Source organism: Hibiscus syriacus, unplaced genomic scaffold, assembly GCF_006381635.1.
Source record: "Hibiscus syriacus cultivar Baekdansim isolate YM2019G1 unplaced genomic scaffold, ASM638163v2 tig00116997_pilon, whole genome shotgun sequence".
Lineage (NCBI taxonomy): Eukaryota > Viridiplantae > Streptophyta > Magnoliopsida > Malvales > Malvaceae > Hibiscus > Hibiscus syriacus.
This window is the reverse complement of record NW_024063513.1, coordinates 6,647,990-6,668,239: the sequence shown is the minus strand read 5'-3', so window position 1 is coordinate 6,668,239 and position 20,250 is coordinate 6,647,990. Positions and strand designations below refer to the sequence as shown.

At 31.7% G+C, this 20,250-nt stretch overlaps 1 protein-coding gene across 1 annotated transcript; it reads left to right on the top strand.

Annotated features, from left to right (window-relative positions):
* Positions 1-12,517: 12,517 nt before the first annotated feature.
* On the top strand, positions 12,518-15,132 carry LOC120194536 (transmembrane protein 147-like). The gene is made up of 7 exons (XM_039196812.1): positions 12,518-12,661; positions 13,104-13,173; positions 13,265-13,324; positions 13,604-13,718; positions 14,233-14,348; positions 14,561-14,685; positions 14,782-15,132. The coding sequence occupies exons 1-7, from the start codon at positions 12,585-12,587 to the stop codon at positions 14,903-14,905; spliced, it is 687 nt and encodes a 228-aa protein (XP_039052743.1). The 5' UTR covers positions 12,518-12,584; the 3' UTR covers positions 14,906-15,132.
* The last annotated feature ends 5,118 nt before the right edge of the window (positions 15,133-20,250 follow it).

Here is a 20,250-nt window from a genome sequence, read left to right as displayed (position 1 = left end):
ACACCAAAGGAGAAGGAGAAGAAGAAAAACATTGGAGTTGCTCTCAAATCCACAAAAAATGAGAGTTATTCGGATGAAGATGACGATGACGAGGAAATGACATTGTTTGTCAAACGGTTCAGAAAAATGATGAGACCTTACTGAGGAAGAAAATTCAAACGAAATAAAGGCCTCAAAAATGAACCAAAAGAGAAGGACCCGATCATTTGCTATGAATGCAAAAAGCCGGGGCATGTCAAATATGATTGCCCACAATTGAAGAGAAAGGGTCATCAAAGAATAGCAAGGCTCATGTGGCTACATGGAGCGATGAAGAAGGTTCCAATGAAGAGGAACAAGAAGTAGCAAACTTGTGCTTAATGGCATTCGGGGAAGATTCTAAGGTAACCTCTAACTTATCTGATTTTGATAATTTATCCTATGATGAGCTATTAGAGGAATATAATGGGTTGGCTTCAGATTATGAGAAATTGTTTTTAAAATATAAAAATGATGTTTCAAAAATGAAAAATGAAAAAAACATATCCAAAACCAACAACGATCTTGAAAGTAAAATCAAAGATTTGCAAATCAAACTAGAAGAGTTTGAAAAGAAAAATTTAGATTTGCAAAATTTACTTTCAAAGGTCAATGATGATCATCAAAAGAAAATTGATGATCTTAAGCTTCTTTTGATAAAGTTGGAACAAAACGTTTTGAAAGTGGAGAAATTCAAATCCAACTTTGTTAGAAAAAGTTTTAAAAACTACAATCATAGAGGTCCCCAAAGAACCTCTAATGGAAAAATCGTTAGAAGTATATGGGTTCATAAGGAGCTCATTACTACTAAAGATAAGGATATCATACATAAATGGATACCTAAGGGGACTAGGATTTTGGAAACTAATGAATATGGACCCAAAAGAATTTGGGTACCAAAAATTAGAAATTAATCTATGTTTGTAGAAAAAAGAGCATTGCTACAAGGCACGGGAAACAAATCCAAATTCATGGTACCTTGATAGTGGATGCTCAAGATACATGACCAGAGACAAAAACCGATTCATTGAGCTTAATGCCAAAAATGGAGGAGAAGTGACTTTTGGTGATGATTCAAAAGGTCACATTGAAGGTATTGGTACTATTGGTAATACCTCTTCCATATAAATTAAGAATGTTTTATATGTGAATGGATTAAAGCATAATCTATTGAGTATTAGTCAATTTTGTGATAAGGGATTCAATGTCATGTTTGATATTAATGGTTGTAAAGTCATTGATATTACATCTAATCGGATTATGCTTATTGGTCATAGAATAGGAAACATATACATGGTGCATTTAGATTCTATTGATATGACTAATTTGTGCCTAGTTGCTAAGGATGAACATGATAGTTGGTTATGGCATAGGAGACTTAGTATGAGTGTTTTGCAACGGCTAATTCAAGGTGATTTAGTTCGAGGGTGCCTAAGCTTAAATTTGATAATGATAAAATATGTGATGCTTGTGCTAAAGGAAAACAAAAGCGAGTTTCTTTTAAATCCATTAATGACGTATTAACTAGTAGATTATTACAATTGATTCATATAGATCTTTTTGGTCCAACTAGGACTACTAGCTTGGGTGGAAAACAATATGCATTTGTCTTGGTAGATGACTACTCTAGATATATTTGGGTTTTATTCTTAAGTACTAAAGATGAAGCATTAGAAAAATTCATCACGTTTTCAAAAGTAATCCAAAACGATAAAGGTTACTCTATAACTAGTGTTAGGAGTGATCATGGCACTGAATTTGAAAATCTTGGATTTACTGAGTTTTGTAATTCTAATGGTATTAGTCACAATTTTTCAGCACCTAGAACCCCTCAATAAAATGGAGTTGTTGAGAGGAAAAATAGAACTTTAGAAGAAATGGCTAGAACCATGCTTTGTGAAAATAATTTGCCAAAATATTTTTGGGCGGAAGCCACAAATACCGCTTGTTATGTTATAAATCGAGTAATGATTAGGCCAATTTTAAAGAAAACTCCATATGAAATTTTCAAAAATAAAAAGCCTAACATTAGCTATTTTCATCCTTTTGGATGTAAATGTTTTGTTTTAAACAACGGTAAAGAGAACCTTGGAAAATTTGATGCTAAACGTGATGAAGGAATTTTTCTGGGTTATTCCTTAAATTCTAAAGCTATTCGAGTATTTAATAAAAGAACTTTAGTTGTAGAAGAGTCTATACATGTTGTTTTCGATGATAATCCCTTCTGAGGAAGGATTTTGTGAATGATGATGTAGGTGTTATAATACAAATGACGTTAGACATGACGTTGGAGAACCATCATCAAGGAAGAAAACGAAAAATGAGGAACTCATGATCCTCTTGAGAATCCAACCATTGAAGAAAGGGAAGTATCTTATCTAAGAGAGTACAATTATGTCAAGGATGGTGAAATTATAGGTGATCCATCCAAAGGGGTAACAACTCGATCTTCTCTTAAAAATATTTGTAATTGTTGCATTATTCATGCATAGAGCCTAAGAATATTAAAGAAGCATTAAAAGATGAACATTGGATTATGGCTATGCAAGAAGAATTAAATCAATTTGAGAGAAGTAAAGTATGGACATTAGTTGAAAGGCCTAGTAATAAATCTACTGTAGGTACTAGATGGGTATTTAGGAATAAGCTTGATGAGAGTGGTAATATAGTGAGAAACAAGGCTAGACTTGTTTCTCAAGGGTATACTCAAGAAGAGGGCATAGACTATGATGAAACATACGCTCCCGTAGCTAGGATGGAAGCAATTAGAATGTTACTAGCATTTGCATGTTTTCATGAATTTAAATTATATCAAATGGATGTTAAAAGTGCATTCTTAAATGGTTTTATAAAAGAAGAAGTGTATGTGGAACAATCTCCAGGTTTTGAAGATTCAAAATTTCTGGATCATGTTCTTAAATTGACAAAAGCACTTTATGATTTAAAACAAGCTCCAAGAGCTTGGTATGAAAGATTGTCAAATTTTTTAATTGAAAAAGGTTTTTCAAAAGGGAAGGTTGACACTACATTGTTTTTAAAGCATAAAGGTAAAGATTTATTAGTAGTTCAAATTTATGTTGATGATATAATATTTGGTTATACTAATGATGTTCTTTGCCAAGAATTTTCCAAGCTAATGCAAAGTGAATTCGAAATGAGCATGATGGGGGAGCTCTCATTTTTCTTGGGACTCCAAATCAAGCAAAGAAAAGATGTCATCTTCATCAATCAAGCTAAGTACGTCAAAGATATGCTCAAGAAGTTTGGACTGGAAAATGGCAAACCTCATGACACTCCAATGAGCTCTTCAACAAAGCTTGACTTAGATGAAGAAGGTAAATGTGTAGATGTTAAATTATATAGGTCAATGATTGGATCTCTACTTTATCTAACTGCAAGTAAACCGGACATTATGTTTAGTGTTTGCTTATGTGCTAGATTTCAATCATGCCCTAAGGAATCACATTAACTAGCTGTTAAGAGAATCTTTAGATACTTTAAGGACACTCCTAGTTTAGGACTTTGGTATCCTAGAGACTCTAGCTTTAGCTTGCATGCTTTTTCTGATGCAGATTATGGAGGATGCAAATTAGATAGGAAAAGCACATCCCGATACTTGCCAATTCCTTGGAAATATGATGATTTCTTGGTTTTCAAAGAAACAAAATTGTGTTGCATTATCTACCACTGAAGCCGAATACATTTCAGCTGGTAGTTGTTGTGCACAAGTTTTATGGATGAAACAACAACTTTTTGATTATGGAATTGAAGTTGGCACCATTCTTATCAAGTGTGACAATACTAGTGTTATTTGTCTCACTAAAAATCCCATCCAACACTCTAGAACTAAGCACATTGAAATAAGACATCACTTCATTAGAGACCATGTCACTAAGGAAGATGTAGTTCTAGAATTTGTTGATACTTTGCACCAATTAGCGGATATCTTTACAAAACCTTTAGACAAGGAAAGATTTTGGACACTTAGGAGAGAATTAGGTTTAACCAACCTATCTTCACTTAGTGTTCAAAATAATTTTAGCACTTTTAAGACTAAATGAAAAATGCTAATTTTTAATTGCATTCATTACTATTAGTTAGGGGGGAGTTTATGATTCTTGATGAAAAATTAATTTTATGTTCAAATATCGTTTAAAGAATAACTTGATTATTTGAACATGATTAATTTTCAATATATGAGTTGCCAATACCACTAGAGAAAATTAATTTAGCATTTTATGTGTTTAAAATCGGATTTTAGCATTTTGGTGCAGAGGGAATCAATACCCCCATAAGGGAACCGATTTCCCCTTTGAAGGGAAACCGATTCCCCCCACAGGGGAATCAAAACCCCCATGGGGTTCTGGATTTTAACACGGGTAGAACCCTTAAATCCTCAAAACCTTTTCTTCTTCTTACTTCCACCGTTTCTCCTCTCTAACCTCTCAAATCTCCATTTTTGCCTCAAATCATCGGTTTTAATCGGAATTCACTTCAAATATCATCTTCTAAACTTGCTATCATCATTAAAATCGTGCAAACAACATCAAAATCCACTCAATCTCATCCTTCAAGGTAAAATTTTCTAAACTCTCTATTTCATCAATTTATGAACATAGAACTAGTTTTAATTAGTTCTAGGTTGAACTTTAGATCGGGTATTGATTGTTTAGTGATTAGAAACTAGATATTACAACTAATTTCATCAAAAACACAAGAATTTTCCAAAATATTTAAAATTTTCGAGAAATTTTTTTTTGTTTTTCAAATTATTGTGTTTTGATTGAATTATGTTGTTGTTATGAAAACTATACATATATTGTTTCTCAAAATCGTATTTTTCGAAAGCTTTCAAAAACTTTTCCCATTAGGATTGATTTAGAGAACCTTGAAATATTGAGGACTCAATTGAGTTTTGGGATTAATTGAATTGCATACATATGTTTTCTAAATTGCAGGTTATCCATCCTATTCCGATTTCCTAAACCATGTCCAATCCTAAACGTGCTAGGTCATCATCTAGTCGCTCACACCGTCAACCAAATCCACCTCCAAATCCTCATTCTATTCCTGAAAATCCAATTCCTAATCCTAATCCCATTGATCCTAATTTGACTATCCAAAATTCGTGCTTCAATCATCCTGGTCCTAGAAATCATCGTTTTTGGTATTATCAATATTTCGACTCTTACAAAATTAGAGAAGAACGTATCCCTTCTCGTCAAGCTATGTTAGATATTAATTTTAAATATCTTCCTCTTTTACATGAGTGGAAATTTGATAAACTTTTTGATCTTGAACCCATTGTCTACCATCAACTTGTTCGTATTTTCTATTCTAATGTCGTTTGTGTTAAAAATTGAACTGAAATCAAAACCATAGGAATTCGTTCCTACCTCCTAGGAAAATTCTTATATATTAACTCGGCTTACATAGCCAATGCATTCGGATTAGATAATGATGGTATTTCAAATGAGAAACAAATCTTAGGATCTCGTTATAAAAGAAGGGATAGTGCAAGTGTCTTAGACCTTCATGAACGTTTTCTTCATCTAATGATTTCTTGGTGGTTTCTATCATCCGGAGGTCGTTATTCTACTCTTAGAGCCTTGGATCTTTGGTGGTTACATTGTTTTGAAAACGGTATTAAAATAAACCTACCTCAGATCATTTTTGCTAAAATTATTGAAACCGTAAACCTTGTACCTAACAAGAAACTTTGTTCATCTCTAGTTTACGGTTGCATTTTGAGTAACCTATTTTCTAAAGCCGGGCTTAGAGTTGGTCTAGATGCCTCCTTTCCTCTAAAGAAACAAATTAATCTTCTTTTCTTAACGAGAACAGGATGGATAAAGGATAAGGAAACTGGTGAATGGATTCGATCGTCTGAACATACTCTGGGAGCTAGTTCTTCATGAGCTCAACCAGAAGCTGACAACGATCCCGAGCTTCAACAATTAATGCGAGACATCGATGAAGCCGAAGATGAGCCTGAGAAGCCCGAGGAGCAAGCACAACAAACATCAAATGCCTCCATATTTTCAATCTTTTATGGAGACATTCGATTTCCGATATGCTACCATGGATTCACGCTTTACTTCTATAGAGTCCCATTTATCCACAATGGGAGCTCAATAATTAGAAATCCTCCGAGAGATGCGCACAAACAACGCTTCGATGAATGAACGTATTGATGCACTCTCACACGAGATGGCCGCTATGCGAGCTCGTTTTCCTCCTCTCGATCCGGATGTTTAATTCTGTGTTTAACTTTAAAACTTTGAACTAAAAGATTATTGTTTCAACATTTTGAATATTTTGGATTGTTTGATTTTGTGGATTGTTAGACTTTGGATTTGTTTGGATTTATATATTTGATTTAATTAAATTTATTGCATCATTTACAGCATGTTAGATATATGACCAATTTTTCCATATCACATTGTTTATGAATTTTGATTATGAAAACTAATGGCTAATGTTTCTCTTGATTGTGATCTTAGCAGCTTAAACTATAATCTAATTGGCTAAATGATTTCAAAAACATTGTTTAAAATCTTTTACGAATCTTTTTGATTTAACAAAAAAGGGGAGAAGTGTTAAATATTTTAAATGGGAGAAGTGTTAAAGTAAGGGGGAGTAATTTTTCAAAATAATTTTCAAAAACGTCATTTTTTATTTCAAATTCTTAAAATTACTAAAATGTTTTGTTATATCAAAAAGGGGAGATTGTTGAAAACATTTTGATATTTCGATATAACAAATTAAGTTAAATGAATTTAAAGATTGTGCAATAAGGTTTTCTAAGTATATTCTATATAATTATTCGAATATCAAAACATTACTCTAAATCTTTCAAAAATCATTTTTAATCCTTACTCAAGTGTAAAATTAAGTTTTAATCTTAAAACAATTTCAAAATAATTTTACAAAGTATTTCGAACCATTTCAAAGCAAAAATTCCAGATTGCTCAGAGGGAACCGATTCCCCCCCAAGGGGTACCGATTCCCCCCTTAATAGTCTGACTCCGAGAATTCCAGTATGCTCGGAGGGAACTGATTCCCCCTAGGGGGTACCGTTTCCCCCCCTGTGTAACGGTCGAAATATTTGAATTTTACACTTAGGGAATCGATTCCCCATAGGGGGTACCGATTCCCCCCACGCTCCAAGCTGTTTTATTAATTATTTTCACACTAAACGGCTATATTATCTTCTATAATCATCCCCAACGTTCAGAAGTGATTCAAGGTGTATTTAAGCAAGCTTAGAAGCCATTGATCAATAACAAGAAATATAAAGCAACTAGAATCAAGAGAGAATCAAAGAGAAAGAATCAAACATCAAGTTTGAGCATTTCAAGCCTATTTTTCATTCAATATTCATCTTTCTTTCAAGAACACTTATTGTGCTCAATTGTATTCATTTTTTAGTGTTCTTTTCTTTGTTCTAGAATTGTGCAAACAATCTACCTTGTGAGGATTTCCTTGTAAGTTTGCAAATTTGTATTGTTCTCTTTGAGAGAGAGTGTTCTCAAGAATTTGGGGTATAATTCTTGAGGGTTTGTAAGGTTACTCTTTGTCCTCAAAAGAAAGACAAATTAGTGAATTTGTTAAAAATCCTTAGTGTGGATAGCTAAGGTAGTGGACGTAGACTTTGGTTGAGAAAGTCGAACCACTCTAAATTGATGTGCAATTTCTTTCAATTTTTGCAAAAGCTTCCACCAAAATTTTTATTGTCAATTCACCCCCCTCTTGGCCAATTCTGTCAATCGATTAACTCAACATAATTATTAATAGATTTGTTTTTAATTAATAATTGGTATCCGATCTATTGACCGACTAATTTAAATCGGGTACTGCAGAGGCGAGGGCGACTCTCCCAACCCAGTTTGCTCTATTCGCAAACGTCAGGATTCGAACCCCTGACCTTGCTTAAGAGACCAAGTGCCTCTTTCCACTAGACCAACTGGTTGTTCATAATGTAAAGAATTTAACTTCGGATAATATTTAAGAAATTCAATATATCATTTTATTAGATTAATTAATTATTATTAATTTGAAAAATATTTTGAAATAAAGATTTATTATGTAAAGACGAGGCATTATTATATTAAAAAACCTCAATAATTATTTTTCTTGAAAAATAACCCCTTAGTAGATTTATTAGAAAAATAATTCTCAAACTGCACTACTTCACATTTTATAAAACGTGTTTAATGGAACTCACATTTTATAGGGCACGAGTTCCATATCAACTTTTACAGACATAGTCATTTAATATTATATAAAGGCAATAATAAATTCATAAAACTCAATTTTCAAAAAACGTGAGATCAGACCTCGCTTTTCATAAAACGTGAGATCTGACTTCGCTTTTTGTAAAACGCGAGGCCATCCTGCATAGTTGTTTAGGGGTTATTTTCTATCAAATCTATTAAAGGAGTTATTTTTTAAAGAAAAATAATTATTGGCGGTTTTTAATATAATAACGCCAAAAACGAGAGGGTTAAAAAACAGCGCAATATTATCAAATTTCCAAACTCATAATATTCAATTCAATGCTCCAAACTTTAAGATTAGAAAAATTCCCAAGTTAATGCAATTAAATGAACACCAACCCTTCCACGCAACTCTAAGTCAATATTGTTTGCTATTAAAAAAGAAAGTTACGGAGCAGTAAAGGTCAGCTCCAAATCTCCATTAGCCAACCATGGCAGATAAATTTATTTTTAACCACAGGAGAGTATTTTGGTATCATAAATTAAATCATCTTAAATTTATTCTCTAATTAATTTTGTTATAATTTAATTTGATTTACTAACAATTAATTGGTCTAGTGATATTAAACACTATATAACTTAAATACAATGTTAAAAGTTCGAATCTTGACATTTTAAATGGAGCAAATTAGATTGGAATAGTTTAAAAGATGTCATGAATTTACATAAAATTTATATATTAAAAATTATTTTTATGTATTGTATATTTGTATTATTATTAGGTTTTATATATGTGTTTATTATTTTCTTGTATTGCATTTACAATGTCTCAATTTATTCACATCTACATAATTTATATTAATAATTTAATTTGAATTTAAAACTTAAATGATTTCATGGGGTTTATTTCAATGCTAATATATTAAAATCAAGATTGATGGTCAGTTAGTCAACATTAATGATCAATGATGACAAATTTACATCTACATAATTTATCTCAATAAAACTTAAATTTTATTTCCCAAAATATAACGAAGGCAAATTTGAATTATATTAATTTCTCAATATTGATGGTCAATTAGTCAACATTGATGATCAATGATGACAAATTTGGGTCAATATTCAATATCGCCGTCAATATAAAATCAAGATTCATATTATTTTTAATGCACAATAATCTCCTGTCCTAGTCAAACCTTTCACTGAGAATGGTTAGAAAAATATGTAGCGTATCATATAATATAATATTATTCTATTTGCTTACATTATCGTTTACCCGCTTGAATAAACTATAGACATCACAGAAGTTCAGATAATGAATTTTATAAATTATACTACAATAATTACTTATAATCAGTGGAGTTAATCAAAAATGCCGTCCCTCTCCGGAAAAGATAAAGACATTTTATGCAAAATATGAAAGCATGTTGAATAAAACCTGTCCAAACACAGTTCAATAACGACTGCCATGGACTTTTAGTTTTTACTTAAATAACAAACAACTTTCATGCCTTCTACATCCTTCAAGTGGGGTGGCTTTCATGCAAAATATGAAAGTGTTTTATATAAAAAAAAGTGTATGAGTTAATTAAAATATATTTAAAATGTTTAAAATGTGTTTAAAGCTTTAAAAATATAAAAACACTATTCAATCACTATTTGTCATACACGCGTATTGTTCATGAATAGTGAGTTTCGAAACTTTTGATAAAATTTCAAAACTTTGCCCCTGAAATAGTTTTTAGAGTATGGTCTTCTTCAATGGCCATATTTTAAAGTAAGAGTTTCAAAACTTTCATAAAAATTTAAAAATTTTCAATTATAATGAGTTTAAGAGTTTCAAAACTTTCTCAAAATTTTCGAAACTTCATGTGCATGTGGCCTTAATTAAACACTTTTAAAGCTTCCAACATCTATAACTCATCCCCAACGGTCATAATCGGTTAGAAACACATTCAACTAATAAAAACAACAAAGAGACACTTGAAGAATCTTACAACACCTATCCTAGCAATAGAGATCAAGAGATAAACTCTTTCACTCTTTATTTTTCTGTTTTCTCTTGTAGATAAGTGCTTGAGCTCATTGCATATCTTTTAATCGTTTTTCTTTTAAGCTTAATTCTTGTTAACACCGATCTTGCAAGGTTTTATTGTTTACATTTTATATCCATTTGTAAAAGGGTAGCGGTTCTAGTTTAACCTTTGAAAAACTAGAAAATTGTGAAAGTTACTTGTGATCCTAGAAAAAGAAGAACCAATTAGTAAATTTGTTAGAAATCCTTAGTGCGGAGCTAAGGTAGTAGATGTAGGCTTTATTAAGAAAGTTGAACCACTCTAAATCTTTGTGTCTTATTGCCTATCTTTTTACTTCTATAGCTAATTTTTTTGAAAGGTCAATTTATCTCCTCTTGGCACTTTTACGGCTAGTCAATAGATCCTTAATAATCCTAACATATTTTGATATAATTTCAATCAGAAAGTCGTAAACACTTGTTCTTAACGTAGTTTATTTGAAGAATAGTCAATTGTATGTAATACCCAAATTTTTTGAGTAGTGATCAAAATATAAGTTTTGAAAGTTTAGTAGTTAAAGTATAAATTTTGAAAAGTTTAAGGACTAAAAATGTAATTTTTAGAATTATATATTTTGGAATAGTTTGTCTCGAAATAAAAATTTTTGTGAGAATCAGAATTTTGATTCGGAATTTGTATTAGAAGTTATTAAATAGTAAAATTCGATTGGAAATTGGATAATTTGATCGAATCAAAATTTTACGAAAATTTGAAGGATGTTAAATAAAGGTTAAAAATATTATTTCTATATTTTATAACAATGAAATTTAGTATGAAACAGTGAAATTGAAGTTAATTTTATCTATTTAGCCGAAATTGGGAAAATTAAGTAACTAAATTACAATTTTTGAAATTACATGGCTAAAGTAGAAAGTCAACTTCAAATTGGTTTATCTTTAACTATGAGATATTTTAATGAAAGATATTTCAATGGCAATTGGTAATTATCATGATTAGGGGTGTAAACGAGCCGAGTCGAGCTCAAGTATTGTTGAGCTCGACTCGACTCGAAAACTCTGAAATTAAGCTCGACTCGAAAACTCGCGAGCTTAAAATTTTCAAGTTCGACTCAAACTCGAAATCCTGAACTGAAGCTCGTGAGTAGCTCAAAAAGGCTCTTAATGAAGAAAAAAAATTCTTAAACTTAACTCGATTAAAGCCTCGAACTCGAACTCGAACTCGAACATGAACCTTAAATGCATGAAAATCTTAATGCATGCTCTTTAAAAATAATCAATACATAAATATTAATATTTTTAATAATTTTTTTTTAAAAAAATATAATCTTATATATTATATTTTCGAGCTGCTTACGAGCTTTTCGAGTCGAGTATTAAGTAGTTCGTTTCGGCTCGTTAAGAATTCGAGTCGAGTCCATTCGATCCGAGTATTTATCGAGCCTTGACCGAGTCGATACTCACTATCTGTTTCGTCTCATTTTCATCCCAAATCATGATTCATTAATGACAAAATTGAAATTTCTCATTAATTGAATTTTAAATTCAGTTATATTAATTTTGTGCAAAGTGTTTTAAGCCATAATTATTGGTAGAAAAGAAGAAGAAAATCAGCCTTTTTTTCTTCAATGCTGTTGTGAACCTCCATGGCTAAAGGGGTAAGATTTTAAAATTGGTTTTTAAGCTTATTCGATTGATTTTTGGTTAATTAGATAGACAATTATTCCTCTTAAAATTCTCTATCAATTGAATCAAAATAATATTAAACCAGAAAGAAATTAACAACATATAATATATAGTTGAGGTACAATGAAATTAAATGTAGGATACAAAAATCATAATCAAAGTTAACAACATATTTTCTTAATTATGGAATTTAAAAAAATCAAAATTACAGTATTATTGGTCTGGTATGACTTAACAGAGAAAACCCCGTAGATCCTATGATAATCAAAATTACATCTTCTATTTGTGCTTTAACATTTTTTAGGTACGAATGTTGGTTCATAGTTTATCTTAATTTCTTTTTAACCTGTTTTTTTAACAAAAATATCTATAATTAAATTTAAATAACCTTATTTTCTTATTTCCGTTTACCCCCAAAGCCTGAATTGCTTCTTGAAGGCAGATTAGAGGCTCGAAATGTAACGGGTTCTTTAGCGGCCCACTTAAAAACATATCACTCATTCCCAATCAGATTTTCAGTTCAAGCGAAATTTGTTCGAGACGAGCAAAGCATACTGAAACTTGGAATCGGCAAATAGGGAATAAAGGAAATTGAAACTCGAAAAAAGAAAACACAGGAAACAGGAAAAATGACGATGTTTCACTTTTTCAACTGTGCGATACTCACCTTCGGTCCTCACGCCGTCTACTACTCCGCCACTCCCTTGTATGTTCCACCTCCTTTTTTACTCGATCCTTTACCTAGTTTTCATGCAATTTGTGATATATTTATTTTCATAATATCTGCAATTTCTTAGTTTTCCATGGAAGTGAGCTCTACTTAGAACTTAAACTTCGATCTGTGTTGAAACAAGTAAAAATAAATTCTCGACGGAAAAAATATTTTTCTTCTTTTAAGAACAGATCTATCTGCAATAAGAAAAAGTGAGCTAAGATTAGTTCTAAAATATATGTTAAAAGACTTTGATTAAAAGATTCGTCAGCTACAAGTTGAAGTAATTAGGTATAGTGAAAAAATGTACTGTTGTGTAGTTGATTTTTGAGAATTTAGTTAGTTAAATTTGTTGTAGGAAATTGTTATTCTCTACTAAATTATAGTACTGTTTGTATACAATCAGTCTAATTAATTATGAATTATGTTTATGCAGATCGGAGTATGATACTCTTGGTACCTCTGTTAAAGCTGCCCTTGTTTATCTAGGAACAGCTTTGGTAAAGGTCAGTACAGCTTGTAAATATCAACTTTGGTGTTTTATACCAAGTGTTTTTCGATGATTAATTTATTTTGTTTTTTTTCCTACACTGGCAGCTTGTTTGCCTTGCAACATTTTTGCAGGTGTCTGAGAACGATGGCTTTGATCTATACCAGGTATTTTTTTTATTGTTCTGGAATTTGAATCTGCGTCGAGGAACCCAGGAGTGCAGTATTGCTGTAATTTTAAATAATTTCCAGCTTTTGTTGTAGCTTGTGGAGTTTGATTTGATGACTTCGTTAGTTAGATTCAAATATGAAACCCTTTCCTACTTTCTTAACTGCAGTTGCTTAAGGATCTGTTAGATATATGGATTGTAATACTGTCAGTGGTCCTTTTGAACAGTATATTCATTTTAAGCTCATGGAGAAATTTGTTACTTATGCATTTCCCAGGAACTTTTGAAAGCATTGATTGGTTTTGTAGATGTCGATGGACTTTATTTTGCCTTAACACAGTTGACACACAGGAATATATCTCAAAATCATAAATTTCAAGCTGTTGGACTTGGTGAGTGAGATTTTGTCTCTAGATTTTGAAGTTTAAATTCAGTTTCGCCATCCTAATGCACCCCCTCCAAATAAAAATTAGAGAAAAGAAAGAGCATTTTGCATTTGTTGTTTTGACCCTTAAGGATGTCACCCTGCACCGGATCACCTAAACAATTGATGAGTGAATTTCTATGACCAAGGGTGTGACCTTTATAGCGAATTAATAATATCGTTATATTAATAAAATGTTCAGATGGATCAGTCCAAGAAGCTTCATATCACTCATTGTAACACCATTTTGAAGTATTCATGATGTAATACCTTAATTTCTATTATTGCTGAATGTTTAGTGCTAGTTTTGCCCATGTTAAGAGTTACTGAACCTTTGTGGATTTTTTAAAACTGTGATAATAGATGGTTAAAAGTTTATATTTAAAAACTTGGAGATAAGTTGCATTTATCATATTTTGTTGTTTTTTTTTCACTTGACTTAATTTATTGGCACTATGGTTTATTTCTTTCAATGCGGATAGGATGGGCTTTTGCTGATTCTGTTCTACATAGATTGGCACCTCTTTGGGTGGGAACAAGGGGGCTAGAATTCACTTGGGATTACATTCTACAAGGCCTGGAAGCAAATGCTAATTTGGTATGTTTATTTCTTTAGTGGCTGAACTTGGAACATTGTTTTTGGAACTGCTTTGTAGGGCTTCCATGATTCTGTATGGTGGTTTATTTGTGATGGTGTTTCCAAAATTAAAAAAATGATTACATAAGGATTCTAGAATCCCGTTTCTCTAATAAAGAGTGAAATTTCCACTATTATCTCTCATAGAAATCTCTATCCTTTTCTCATTTCATGTATTGAGCATATCTCTTGCAGCATTGGGATCTTGGATTTGGCTCCGAAAGAACAAGCCCAAGACTTTGATTCCCATAATATATGCATGCGCTGGAATTGTTGCAACCATACCATCCACTACAAGGTCTGTTTTAACTTTTCACTACATCTGCCCACAATTTAACCCTTCCGAGTGGTCTTTTCATTAAATGCTCAAGTGAAAACGATTTTCCTTGGGCAGCTACCTGAGGCGAGAACTGAAATGGCACTTCCCGAAGGTGGTAGGCTTTCAATTATTCACATCTTTGGTGATGGCTTTCCTTAGTTGGCAATTGTTTTCTGCATGCCAAAGGCCCTCTACGTGAGTGAGAAAGTTTATGCCTTCTAAACTGTCCGATGTCTGAAGCGATACTCGTTGTCCATCAATTCCTCTACGCAAATTTCTTTCGTGTCCGGTTTTTACATCAGGGTGCGCCGTTATCTGCTTTGAATTCCATCAATTTTGTATTTTGAGAGTTCGATCACTGGTGGAAGTCGGAACTTTCCAGCATTTGCCTTTGAATTTTTGCCAAAGGCACAAAACTCAAATTGTGTCCCGTAAGGTCAAAAATTAAATTTTTTAATTTGGACAGAAAAGTGTTCAAATGCAAAATCTCTAATTTATAGATTTTGTGTTTGAAAAACACTTTTGAATTTACAATTATGTTTTTAACCCTCATTTAGTGAGTTATTTTATAGTTTATAGTTTCTTTACTAAGTTACAATTATATGCTCAGTAATTTATTTGTAGACTTAAGAATTTCCTATCACATTATGTGGATTTTAATTGTCTAATTTATAGACAACGTTAAAATGCTATAGTTTTTTAATATACTTAAACATAGGAAATTTCTTTCTCTTCACAATTTTTTAGAGAACATCCACATGTTTCTATATTTCATATATTCTCATTGTGAAAACTAAAATATGTAATTGGATTTTAAAGTCAATTTTAAATCAAATAATTAAATTTTATAAAAATATATTTTAAAACTATTTGATTAAAAGATCTTTAATATTATTTTTGAATTTTTATCAATACCAAATCTAAGTAATAAGTCGAATCAGTAAAATTTTGATCCTTAGTGATTGAACATTAACTTGTCAACACCATAATGGTTAAAAATAGGGCTGGTTTTTAAAAAATAAAATTAAGTTCAAGTTAGGCCGGGTCTTTTTAGAGGTTATTTTCGGATTAAATTTGAATTTAAGGTGAAAAATATTCAACCTGACCAAAAAAATATAATTTAACTTTATATATTTAGAGATAATTACAATAATACTTTTCTATATTACTTTTTTTAAAATTAAATCTCTATTTTTATTAAATAAAATTAATATTTTTTAATAAAAATATTATTTCATGTCAAGTTCAGATTTTATCTAAAAAAAACATATCGGGTCGACTCAAACCCTATATGTGCTCATCCCTGATTATGACATCCAAAAAAAAATTATGACTACAATTATCCTCGATTTTTGAACCGAGAGGTATATCTAATCCAACATCGTAATTCGTATTAAAAAAATTAACCAATAAAAGTTTTATGATAATTAAATATAAGATAATTATATGTCATAATATTAAAAAAATAAATATCATTTAACTAAATAAAATATATATTGTGTAGACACTCATTTTCGCCTGGAGTTATTTTGTTATATATATATCATTTTATTATATATATATAGTTTGTGAAAATGTTTTTGACAAAATATAATATATAATTTTCGGAAAATAATTTTTGAAAATTTATATATTATATAGTTTTTGAAAATATTTTTAAAATATAATGTATAATTTTGAAAACATTTATATATTGTATAGTTTTTAGAACATTTTGAAAACTTATATAGTATATAGTTTTTAAATATTTTTAAAATATAATATATGGTTTTAAAAATATTTTTGAAATTTTTTGAAAATTATATAATATATAGTTTTAAAAACATTTTTTTGAAAACTTATATAATATTTTTAAAACATTTTGAAAACTATATAACATATAGTTTTGAAAACTTTTTAAAATATAATATATAGTTTAAAAAGGTATTTTGAAATATATATATATTATATAAATTATATTTAGTATATTATTATTTTTTATTTTATTCATTTTATTTTTTAAATTTATTTCATTTTATTTTTCTTTTCCAGGGTCTAATGGGTCCAGTAGGTTTTAGGGCCTGATTCAACCCAGTTGATTAGGGTTTCAAAACCCTAAAGTATCAAGACAGTCAAGGGCACCGCACAGCAAGGTAGTCGGACGGTCAAGGGGCGAAACGACCAGCTTGAAATCCCAGGACTAACCTATCCCGGGATAACCGGCAACAACAGTAACGACCCCTTTTTTTCGGGGCTCACAACAGCCGGTGGGGGTTATAAAAGCCCCGGTCGGGAACACAGTAAAGGGGGATATCATCGGAACTCAATAGAGAGCCAACAAGCCACAAGAACAGTACCCAAAATCAACGGAACCATCAACAAGATCGAGTCACAACAGGCAGATACCATCACCGAACAAAACCAACAGACCACCACGGTCGAACAAAATAATACCATCAAACTACAAGGCCAACCACAGAACCAACAAAATACCATATACAACCAAAAACCACAAACACAAAAGACAACAGAAACCAAAAAACCAAAGCAATAGTCCTTAAAAAATCACAAAAAAATCGAGGGTTACTCGGTTTTGTTCACCAAGATCACGCAAGGGCCTAGCTATAACCGAGGGGTGGCCGGAACTCAAGAGAATACGATTTTAAAAGGTAAAAAATGAAACTTACGCTCTAGATCTACGCTGTTCTGGGGATATTTATGGGGTTTGGACTTTGGATTGGTGCTCAGGGTGTCAAGGTGAGTGTTCTGGGTTATTTTGGATTTTTCAGCCACTGGAGTTGGGCCAGCCATCTCCTTCGGTGAGGAGAGCGTGAGAGACTTTGAGAGAAGAGGGATTTTCAGAAAATGGTGATAATGAAGAAGAAGAGAGGGTTTTTAGTTATTTATATACAAAGGACCTTTGTGCAAATAAAGGATTTTAAAATCCTTTTCGCGATCCCTATAGGTTTAAATCGCAATTCGATTCGGTCACCCACTTCAATTTTACCTCTGAATTTCCAATTTAATCAATTTAGTCATTACCTATATTTTTTATATTTTATGAATTGGCCACCTAACTTTTTATTTTTACGTCTGCAATTCATTTTAATACTAATTTAATCCATTAATTTGAATTTGTCTTAATTTGAACCTCTAAGTTGTTACTTTATTTTATTTTTGAAGTTTTTATTGTCTTCATATTTTCTTTATTGCTTTTTAAGATTTATCTTTTTTTAATATTATTTAGTTATTTTTTTCATTTTATTTTATTTTTCTTCTTTTTTCGTTTTCTTTGATTTTTTTTGTTTATTCTATTTTATTATTTTCCTTTGACTTTTTTTCTCTTTCATTTTTTTGCTTTATTTTTTTTATTTTACTTTTTTTTATTTATTTTCATTATCTTTATATATATATATATCATTTATTCTTAATTTAGCATTTATTTATTTTATTCCTTATGTATTTATTTTTTTTCTAACATTTTCGATCTCTTTTTTAGAGAAAGTCCAACCAATCAAAGGTAAACAATTCGAATCGAATATTTTAAATTTAAATTTAAATTTTAAATTTTCGCAATTAAGACAACCGACAAATTAATTGGTACGGAAAGAGCGGTTCAAGGGTGCTAATCCTTCCTTGACCGTAATCGACTCCCGAACCCGACACGTTTCTGGTACGACTTAGATCAAGTAAGTTGGTGTCCGACACACCTAAATTCGTTTTAAAGTGGTCAGTGGCGACTCCAACCCAATCAATCCAAGTCGAAGCCTAATTAGGGGCCCAACCGAAAGACGGTTCTGACAGCTTGGCGACTCCGTTGGGGACATGTAAATGAGTCAGTCCATAATTAATTTTCGGTTGTCTTTTTATGCGAAAATAGTAAATTTAAATTTAAATTTATTTATTCGATTCCAATTATTTACCTTTGATTATTTTTCAAATAAATAGTTGTACTAACATTTTTTTTCAATGATTTCAGATTTTTGAAAAGTTTTCTATCTTTGGCTCTATACCCGTTTTAAGTGAGGGTGAAAGCGACGCCTTTGTGTAAATTTATTCACCGTACATGCCTAGCAAGTAGCCATCGGGATTCATATACCTTATGTCTTCGTGTGAATTTATTCACTGCACAAAGATAAGGGAATGTATCTTCTCGAGTTTAACTAGTCCTAACAAAAGCTTGTAATGGGCTTAGGATTAAGGGTCTGACAAGCTCAAGGAGGCACCAGCAAGGAGAACTCGGGTACCTTCTTTAGAACCTGAACCGAGAAACTACAAGGAGTTAGAGCTCACCCCAAAACTTCATTTCAAACCATAGGCTGCTTTGAGATTATCTCCTTCTTTATTTTTTTGTTCAAAGCATGTGAACTAGAAATTTATGATGTTAGGACTTGTTCAAAATCAACTTACGGGATAGAGATCATGTCCGGGTAGGAATAATAATCATATTGGGTATATATCATGTGGGGTAGGACTTTTTATTTTCATTATTATTATTTTTATTATCCTTATCTCACTAATTTTTTTTTTCTCATTTCATTTTCCTTTTTTTTATTATTCTATTTTATTTTTTTATCATGTACATCATTCAAAAGGGGTGTTGATTGTGTTTGTTAAACATGAATAATCTGCATTAATGGATAAAGGAGTAATAATACAAAGAGATAAAAAAGTTCAGAAGCTCAGCCGTGGTCAAAGAATACTCAGAGGCAAAGGTTGCAGGGGAAAGACGAGGAAAATGTTACTGACCAGAGAGTCATTTCGAAAACTACGAGAACAAGATGGCGAAACCCTAGCTAAGCTGGAGACCATTATTGACGAAATTCCATAAACAAGTCAATAAACTTCGGATGGAGGGCTCCGATGGCACTTTCGTTTGGAACTAGCTCGGCATAGAGTGAAAGCCGGAGATGCAGTCATTCGAGACCGTTTTTGGGGCAAGCAACTCGCACTTGCACAAGTTTAGCCAAAGGAACCAGAATGGTTCGACAGGATATTCAACCTGTGAAAAAAGGCGGAAGACGAATCAACTTGCCAGAAGCTGTGCGGGATCTATACCATCAAAAAGTTTGTCTCTTCAGACGTAACACTTTTGTCCCCAATAAGGATTATTCAGAATAACAGACACATTTTTTGGATCAATGCCTCGAACATTTCATGCATCATGCATTCTTGCATATTTCGCATAATTTTCTTTTTTTCATTGCATTCACATGAACTAACAAGAGATTTTCATAACGGAATGGTACAAACACTGGACATACCTCTACAAGATTCGGACACGTGTCATCCTCATTCAAACCGAAAAGAAGATAGAAGCCATAATTACTCAGATCGAAGAGAACATGTTGAAGCTCTAGAGAGAGTTAGAAGAAAAGATAAATCAAAATAGCCAGAGTACCCTAGATGCAATCACGAAAGGCCAAGAGTCATTGGTTGATCAGATCATTGCAAAGTTAGCTGACCTACGTCAGACAAGTGCTCTTGGGGCAGGCTCATCGGAAGGGGTAACCATGTCACCTACCCCGCAAGTGGTTGTCTCACCCAGAATCTTACTATGACTTC

Excerpts from the sequence above, each read along its gene's own strand:
- LOC120194536 (XM_039196812.1), top strand. The coding sequence starts at position 12,585 with ATGACGATGTTTCACTTTTTCAACTGTGCGATACTCACCTTCGGTCCT. Across the intron at positions 12,662-13,103 it reads TACTACTCCGCCACTCCCTT|ATCGGAGTATGATACTCTTG; the intron begins GTATGTTCCACC and ends ATGTTTATGCAG. Across the intron at positions 13,719-14,232 it reads ATTTCAAGCTGTTGGACTTG|GATGGGCTTTTGCTGATTCT; the intron begins GTGAGTGAGATT and ends CAATGCGGATAG.